At 32.2% G+C, this 9,032-nt stretch overlaps 1 protein-coding gene across 2 annotated transcripts; it reads right to left on the bottom strand.

Moving 5' to 3' along the window:
* Nucleotides 1-2,875: 2,875 nt before the first annotated feature.
* LOC105169934 (uncharacterized) lies at nucleotides 2,876-8,237 on the bottom strand. 2 transcript variants are annotated; one of them, XM_088884487.1, is made up of 7 exons: nucleotides 7,974-8,237; nucleotides 7,643-7,677; nucleotides 7,113-7,190; nucleotides 6,938-7,040; nucleotides 6,625-6,713; nucleotides 6,398-6,508; nucleotides 2,876-3,063 (listed from the first exon to the last, which is right to left on the bottom strand). In XM_088884487.1, the coding sequence occupies exons 3-6, from the start codon at nucleotides 7,172-7,174 to the stop codon at nucleotides 6,433-6,435; spliced, it is 330 nt and encodes a 109-aa protein (XP_088740613.1). In that variant the 5' UTR covers nucleotides 7,175-7,190; nucleotides 7,643-7,677; nucleotides 7,974-8,237; the 3' UTR covers nucleotides 2,876-3,063; nucleotides 6,398-6,432. The 2 variants fall into 2 exon arrangements, with proteins under 2 accessions (XP_088740613.1, XP_088740612.1); XM_088884486.1 differs by having other exon boundaries at nucleotides 7,643-7,687; nucleotides 7,974-8,236.
* Nucleotides 8,238-9,032: the final 795 nt, after the last annotated feature.

Here is a 9,032-nt window from a genome sequence, read left to right as displayed (position 1 = left end):
AGATAATTATTTTATAAAAATTATAATTAGTTTCTAATTGTAAAAATTAACTCTTATATTTACCAGTTCACTAACTCTTGAGAGAGTTAATGGTCGTGAACAAAACAATAACGCCAAGAGAGGTAGTACAGTTAGTGAGCTGGTAAATACAGGAGTTAATTAAGTGAACTAGCAGATATAATTATTTTGTAAAAACTATTCTTTAACTTAAGAAAAAGTATTTTAAATACATTTGAAAAAAATATATCACATCAACTATAATCATTATATATTATTTTATCTCACAATTAATTATGTATTAAAAAATTATTGATTATACTACAAAAATAATGATTATTTTATATTATTATATCTGTCTTTCATTAACGCGTATTATTATTGAAAATACATTAATAAGTAACTTAAAATCATTATTATTGAAAATATTAATGAGTACGTGAATGTAGCTTTTAAAATAGTATAATATATTTAATATTTTGTAATTGTTGTAAATAAAAAATTTGCATTTTTGGCACAAGAATATCATCTAACTATGAGAATCAAGACGTCATTTATTATTGGACCTAGCCAAGTATTTTCCACACTCAACCAATTACATTATTAACTTAAGAACAGTGTCTCTTTATATCTCAAAATGTAAATAGTTTAGGCTGTAATTTCTTGCGAGTAAAATATGTTTGATTGAGATAAGATATTAAAATTATTATTAAATACTTTTTATTGATAATTTTCTATTTTCTTGTAGTAATAAAAAATAAATTTTTGTCTCCTATCTATCGACGGGTGTCATGAGGGATAATGGCACATGCGACAGGGAAGACAACAACCATAAAAGTGCCACACGTAACTGCTATCATCAATCAGCCTGAGCGCATATATTCCCGTTCTTCCGCGACGCACATTGTCTGCTAGTCTGCCGCACGTAGGGTGCTGCCTGCCGCACAACTTGATGTCGTCTAAACATTGGATGTTGCCTGCGCGTGCAACTTCCTGCCTTTTGAACGTCGTGTCCTACATGAGTGCATGACATCCGGTCTTACTGCAAATGCATGCGGCCTGTGTGGGCGGCACCTTTCTTTGTTGCAACTCAAGTGCTATCTTCACTAAACTCGGGTACCATTTAGCCAACCCCCGCAACCTTCCATGCAAAGCCCCTATCCACACATACCCACAATCATTCACCACTGTAGAACAAGGCTACGACACCAACGTATTGTTGCTCACACCTCTGCATGTGTAATCGTCACTCTAATACGATGAACCTTCTGCCTTAAACTGGTTCAACACTTAACCAGCTCGAGTGCCACACCATGCTGGCACCCATGCACACTGACAGGCAAACCTGCCATGCCAACGTCTGATAGAGCTTCAAGGGGCTTACAGGAGCATCGTCTAAGGCTGATCCGCCATTTGCTTCCAAATATCAAGAATGCTGAGGCATGGCCTTCTCGGGTAGTATAACATGTCCCCTTTCTTCCAGATTACCCCATCCACCATTAACACCTGTCTTCACAATATTGGTTTCTTCTTTACATGGATGGGAAATCAAAGAGTGTAGCGGGCCTAGCGTAGCGATCGAGAGAGAGAGCGGCTTCCTAGTTGGAAGGCGCGAGAGACCGACTAACGGGGGGGGGGGTTACAGGGGGGTGTCCCCCTTGTTTGGCATCGTAAACTATATATGTTGTAGCTGATGCTTGACTCATGCTTGTTCTTACATGTGGCTTACTGTTTATCAGGTATACAACTAATCAATACGTGGACTATGAGCATTTTTTTCCATTGCTCAGCCAAGGTACAGTTGGACTTCAATACATTCATTTATATCATATTTGTTTTCCAGGCAAATGAGGTCTGTGCTTGATGTGATAACCAAAGGAAGACTAGTTCGTATTTTTGTTCCTTCTCTTACAACATAGTTCATCAATCAATATGACCTTTGCTCAGAATTATTGAATTGATTGTTTCCCATATTGTTATTCCTGTAGCTAAAGCATATTCCACTTATTAACTTATTGTATTCAATTTGTAAAAAGTATAACTTTCAAATTTAAAGCAACAATGGATATATTATCAATAATTAATAAAGAAATCAAAATTCTAAAACATCTTAATAGAAGAAAAATAAGGGAGTCACCTAATTTTAATTTATTGTTTTAATTTAAATAATTAAGTGAACAATATTATTAATATTAGTTATGTATAGTTTGTCTCTGATTTGTATATAAGCAGTTTAGGTATAATTTTTGTTTTGATTAATGTATAGAACAATACATAAAATTAAAGGACGATAAATTTTTCTTTAGAAGATTAAAGTAGGATAAATTCTTATTCATTTGATCTATTATTCTAACAAAATAATTCAAAATTCTAGCAATTAGAATTGAGTCAAAATTGCTCAATTTTGGTAAAAAAACATCCTTCAAATATATATATATATATATATAAATATAAATAGAATAGATTACTAGATGATAAAAATCAATCAATAATAAATGCATATATAAATAATAAAATTGCACATTTAATGTTAATAAATTTGCTAATACATAGGCGCTATAATAACATTAATTTGCTAATACATAGGTGCTAAATTTGATTGTTCTTGTTCAGCAGTGTTGTTTCAATTATTATGTTCTTCACAGCAAAAGGTCGGTACTTGTGAATTTTAACATTTGATTATCAATTTTTGAGATACAACGACTTGTATTGCGAAGGCTTGATTATGATTTATATGGAATTAGTGTTGTTTCAATTATTATGTTCTTCACGGCAAAAGGTCGGTATTTGTGAATTTAACATTTGATTATCAGCTTTTGAGATACAACGACTTGTATTGCAAAAGCTTGATTATGATTTATATAGAATCAGGCAACAATTTTTCTTTCTCTTGGAAGAAAATTTTCATTTCTTTGGATAATTTACAACAAAGTATACAAAGCTCCCTTGCACAAAGTATTCTACTTTACAACCAAGTATCTTTACATTAGATAGCGGCAAATGTCTCACATGATGAAACCTTCTTCTCTTGTGTTGAGGCATCTTCAACTTCAATTTAATGGCAGCCTGAAAACGACAAAAAGAAAAAGAATCAGAGCATGAGCAGCAATCGGTCTATACTCGTTTATTAAAGCTTGAGCGGCCCTAAGTCTGTCATTGATTTGCCATGTGTCCCTTGCCTAAATAACCTCGTACTCCTAAGACTTGTGTGGAACATCTAAGGTTTATGTAAAAATTTAAACACTCTACTCAACACACGGGCTAAGATAATGTACTTTAACATCATTTAGAACCAAACTGCAACCTATGTATCGATCTATTTCTCTCTTTCCCTCTTCTTCTATCTTAGAAGATATTCTATGTTCCTATACAATTCCTCTCTGTCAATTTTTCTCATGTTTGAAAATCCAAAAAGTTGAAAGACCATTGTATTCCTCTTTGTACACTTCAAACCAAAAGTCTGTTATAATTTCCATAAAAGCTCCACGTTCTCACTACTCTAATTTGAAAAGAACAAGTACATAAATTTTTTAAGCCTCCAAGAATACGACGGATGCAGAATAGTTAAGAATGCCTAAATTGGAGAACAGTTCTCCAACCTTTTCGCAAATTTATTCTCAATTTATTCAATGCGTGGGTTTCGTTTCAAGGATTGCTTTTCAAAACTTTTCTATGTCATATATCTAAAATTTTGTATGAATTTTACAGACCACCATATTTTGTCATGCCATGCACATCCGATTTTTGCAGGTGTATCATAATAAAGTTTGTCGGAAAAACATTATTATACAAAACACAACTAAGTTTATTTATGAACTTCATTAATAGAACATCTGATACTAAAATATTAACGATTGTCTACATGCAAATTTGATTCATTTATTTTCTCGAATACAAATAGATACAATTATCATAATTAACACACATCTTTTCAAAAGTGTTTTGGACAACTTCAAAAACATTTGAATCAATCACCAAAACGTATGAAATTCATCAATTCAATAGTGAGAAGGTCCGCTAAAGCGCTCTTTTGAAAATTATAAAAACTCTTCCGTTGAAAATTATAAAAATCATTTTGTCATCAAAACAAAAATGAATTGGGCTTTTTCAGGTGTTCTGAAACATTTATCCAAAAAATAAAATACTAAGAATTATTTGGATAAAAAAATTTGTGCACCACAAGCTGATTTGAGAAGGAAAAAGTTCATCAAAAGAATATTAATTCATAAGCAACTCAATGCATGTGCAAGTGAAAAACTTGTTGAATTAACAAGAGAAAGAAAGAACTGAAAAACTTGTGGTAAGTAAAGGTTTTATAAAAGAAAGCATTTAATAAGAAAAACAAATTGTGAACAATTTTCTAAATACAAAAATCATAGTACTTTCCATGTCTAAGATTATCAATTTGCCAAAACTGTATGTTCCTTGAAAATCATTCCTCAAACTTAAGAATTATATAATATTGAAGAAAGAGTTATCAAATCCCATTAAAAAAATAATAATAAAAGTGGCATGTAGACAATCCTATATTTTGGCATAGGGTTCCATTATCAAAGTTCACAAATAAATAGTTTATGACTGTATAGTAAAGAATTTCTAACAATTTTTTCTACGATAAACCTGCAAACATGAAGATGTCAAGAACATGACACCATGATTTTCTGCACATCCATACAAAATGATAGATAAACAACATCAAAAAATTCTAAAGCAAGCCCATGAAGAGAATCCAACAAAATTAATAAACCAAGACTAAATCTGCAAAAAGAATGAAGTTATGTTCTTCATATTGGCATTCAACACTACACATGCATCCTTCAGATTCTTAGCAGCATAAAAAATTCATATTCTTGTTTCTTCCAAATTACAATGGTGATAACGAGGACACTTCACAGAAATCACAACAGGGCTTTAGGTTTTGAAGTTTACAAATTGTAAAACACAATGGATTCAACATCTCTTGATTTTCAAATGTGGGAGAAAAATCAACAGAGTGGAACGGAAAGGAACATGGATTACTTTTCTGATAGAAAAACAAGTCGAGAGGAAACCATAGATACAACGGTTACCATCAGGCTCTAAATGTTGTTAAAATGCATCATAGTAACAGTCAATGTGTGTTTCGGTCGAGCGTTCAAATTTCTACTTAACCCTTTTGAATTCCACACAATTCATAAGAATATGAGATTACTTTAGTTCGCACAAATTTTGACAAACCAAATTCAAGCCCCAGGCCCTCGATCTTCCAATAACGAGTATAGATCACCTACACTAATCACATAATTTGATATTATAAATGCTCGCTTATCAATATATCAAAATAAAATGCTTGTTATACATAGAACTGAAAAATGATTTCTCAAGTAAATTGATACCATTTCATAATTATATGCTATATGTGTTATGGGCAAACAAAATCAGATATTGCCTCCATATCCTGTAATATGCATTAGGACAGAATTGTGAAAGAAACTAGGATATGAGAAAAGTACAGGGAAAATCTTTGGGTGCCACAGTGTAAACCTGTGACTCAAACCGTAGCTCATAGAATAGTCCAGTGGAAGCGCATAACCAATATACCAATGATACATCATAAAGAAGAAACTTTCTATGCAGACATAAGAAACAGCGAAAATACTTCAAATTCAAGAAACCTCTCCGAAATGCACTTAAGAAAAGAATATTGCTGATCAATTTGCAAGCTTCTAATGATTTAAGAAGATTATTAAACTCAAGCTAAAATAGAAGTAAAAGAGAGTGGTCGAATGGCACTTACATTACTTTGAAACCATATATATTAAAATAGGAGAAAGGCGAACCTGATTGGTAATATAGATAATAGTAGGAAAACAAAGGTTACTATGGCTCCAAAAGGAGGTGAACATACAATTCCAATGAAACAAGAGAGGTTCTCACATTTCGTTTCCATGTAAAGTTGACATAACCATATTCACTAAGGACAAAAGTTAAACCATGCTGATGGATTATTCAAGAACCTTTATTTCAGTTCAAACCAGCTCTGATTCTCATAATTAATCCAACTAATAATTAGTAACTAGTCTCCTGTTTTATTTCCTTATTTAATATTAAAGATTTTAGGACTAGCAAAGACGACAAAAGCTAGCTTCTGTCATATGAAATTTTCCCGTGCTGAAATCTTTGTAAATTGTGAAGTGAAAAGCATAAATTCTTTAACTCTATGACTACTGACAATTTTCTTCACCAGATATTCAGACAAGTCACAGATGTAACACAGAGGAATATTTATTATGTGAAGTATTACACCTCTTCGCCACAGTCTGAATCGTCCAGAATACGAATCAATCCATTTATTAGTATGGCAACAAGCAGGAAACATTTCAAACTTCGAAACAGAGCAAGAAAATGTCCTAACACTCACCTTATCAGGATCCTGTAAATCCTTAAATGCTTTGTTCAACTTAACAAATGCTTGGTGAGCTTGAGGGTGAGAGCATTTGTTGGGTGAACCATCAGCGACAACTTCCAATACCTTCCATATAGAAAAATTATATGCGCACATGTCAAAACACAGGAACAGATACAAGGCGCAGTCTAGGAAAAGATGAATGCCGATTATTTGAGTGGAGAAAACCTGAAAATGGATACCTTTTTTTCATGTTTTCAGGAGACATATTTTTGTTGACTCCGAGAATATCATATGGACTATCTTCCTCAGCACCAATTATTCTTGTAATCTGAAGATATAGCAGAGAAGTTAGCCATGCGCAACAACCATTTATAAAACTGATAGTAATAGAACCGAGCAACTCAGATGCAAGAAGACAATAACTTCTTTCTTTTTGAAATGGCAGCATTTGAGAAATTGGGAAGTCTACATGATTTTGGGACAAAGACTGGAAAAGAAAATTGCATATCTAGGGATATCACAGAGTTATCAAGAAAGAGAAAGGAGCGGAACCTCCTCGAAACGTTCTGCTTCATTGGCAGATTCAGCTTCCGTGACCACAGCAGGAGGCGGGGGTCCTATAAATAATTCAGTGTCTCCGTCCAGCTCAGCTTCTCTGTGAATTATTTTCAGTTAAATATTCACATGCATTCTTATAGAATTAATAAGGATAAGTTGTGCACTATACCGTAATTCAGCTTCTACTTCTGTTAGTTTGGCTGCTGCGGCAAGTAACTCAGCAGACGGCATTTCAGGCCCAATGACCCTGCAAGAACCAACAGCAGGTCATGATACAAGAAAGATACAAAATAAAAGCTTGATATCAGGAAGGGAACAAACAAATATAAACCAACATGATCTTCTTTAGAGACATCTACTTTTCTTCTGAAAAATCCACAACCACTAACAATGTCATATTTAATTCACAACAATTTGGTCACTGTACACATTTCTTCAACCAAAGATGAAAGTAACAGAGAAAGACACCTACATACAAACAGGAAAGTGAAATGGAGAAATTCAACACGAAAATGACAATCAACATTTTTTAAAAGGAAAAATCCGGTGAAGTTAAATAAGCTTGACAATGAACAAAATCGTGTCCAAAATGATGTCTGACACCAAAATTTTCAAAAGCATGTCGCTTTTCTCTCTGCATCTAGAGACACTCAACACACTTGAAACAAAAATAACAACAGGTAAATTAGGAACACAAACCTCCAGAATGCTTGAAGATCCAACCAAAATGAGCACTACAACAATCTGGTAGGCAAAAGAACTGCATTAGTGGACTTTTCAAGATTCAACGTGTCCTCAAGAAACAAGACAGTAAAAAAAGAACAAGAAAGGGAAAAAGAATCGGTTCATACAAGAAAATAACAAAAAACAAAAAAAAGAACCGGGACATTCATCAGACCAAGAGAAGAGTTCACATGTTCAGCAATCAATTCGTAGTGCTCCAAGATTCACTTATTTCCTATACTATATCAAGAATCAAACCAAATTCAAGAAAATTGGAAACAAGAAAAATTGGATAAAAATACAATACCTCTCTAAACTCCAAGAAGTGAGGGTGGAATCTTCACGCACAACTTAAAGAAAAGAAGTGCTTAAAACCGCAAGGGTTGCGCATGCAACGGATCATTCTTCTGAAACTCGACCCAACCCTCTCGAAGATTTCAAGAAACAAGACCAGAAAAACCAAAAAGAAGACAAGAAAGGGAAAAAGAAGGAGTCAACTCCACAAGAAATAGAGACGACTAGAAGAAGAGACTCTGGAGTGTGGAATCTGGAGTCTGGCATCTCTCTCATTTAAGAATTCATTATAAAAATAAAGAAGATTAAGCAACGTCACTTATCAATAAAAGCACCCAAATAATATAAATATTTTCCCCACAAAAAAAATAAAAATTAAACTTGTTAATGAATGAGAAAATTTTATTACATATAACAAAATATCATAAAATCTAGAAAAAGAAATATCTCTGTACATATCTTATGAATAATGTATGATCAACAAACTGATGCTTCTTATTATATATGATTTTCCCATAATATATATGAGTATATATAATTTTTATGTCTAAAAATATTATGATAAGAATGAAAATTTCATTTTATGCCCACAGAATATAGGATAAATATATATAGTTAACACAAGTTGTGTAAGCAAGATTGAAATATATATACATTTAAAAAAAATAAAATGCATTAATAAAATCATAATAATTCAAAAGTAGTTTCAATTAAAATTATGTTTTAAGAGAAACAAATAAATTATATAGGATTAAGCATAACATATCGTAAATATTTAAATATAAAAGTGATATGAGCTATTATATGTATATCGACGTGTGTATTAATAATATATATTAGGGTAAATTACAACGACCTTTATTAAGGTTTGGCATATTTGTGAATACCCTCTTGATGTTTGAAAAATACAAATACTCCCTGATGTTTGATTAAATTATGTAATTTTTTTATGGAGGTATGAAATTATAATTTATTCCATTACTGTATTTTTTTAATTAAAAAACAAAAAGGATTATAAAAAAAATTATTTACTTAGTCAATAAAATAAATAAACAAAATTATAATTTTAATG

Source organism: Sesamum indicum, linkage group LG9, assembly GCF_026168435.1.
Source record: "Sesamum indicum cultivar Baizhima isolate 11 linkage group LG9, ASM2616843v1, whole genome shotgun sequence".
Taxonomy (NCBI): Eukaryota; Viridiplantae; Streptophyta; class Magnoliopsida; order Lamiales; family Pedaliaceae; genus Sesamum; species Sesamum indicum.
Note: the sequence above shows the minus strand (reverse complement) of the source record. Positions and strands in the feature narration are given on the sequence as shown.

Bases quoted from the DNA above. Each gene is read 5' to 3' on its own strand.
- LOC105169934 (XM_088884487.1), bottom strand. From the start codon at position 7,174: ATGCCGTCTGCTGAGTTACTTGCCGCAGCAGCCAAACTAACAGAAGTA. The intron at 7,041-7,112 runs GTATAGTGCACA...AATAATTCACAG, and splicing joins GAAGTAGAAGCTGAATTACG to AGAAGCTGAGCTGGACGGAG. The intron at 6,714-6,937 runs GTTCCGCTCCTT...CTATATCTTCAG, and splicing joins AAGCAGAACGTTTCGAGGAG to ATTACAAGAATAATTGGTGC.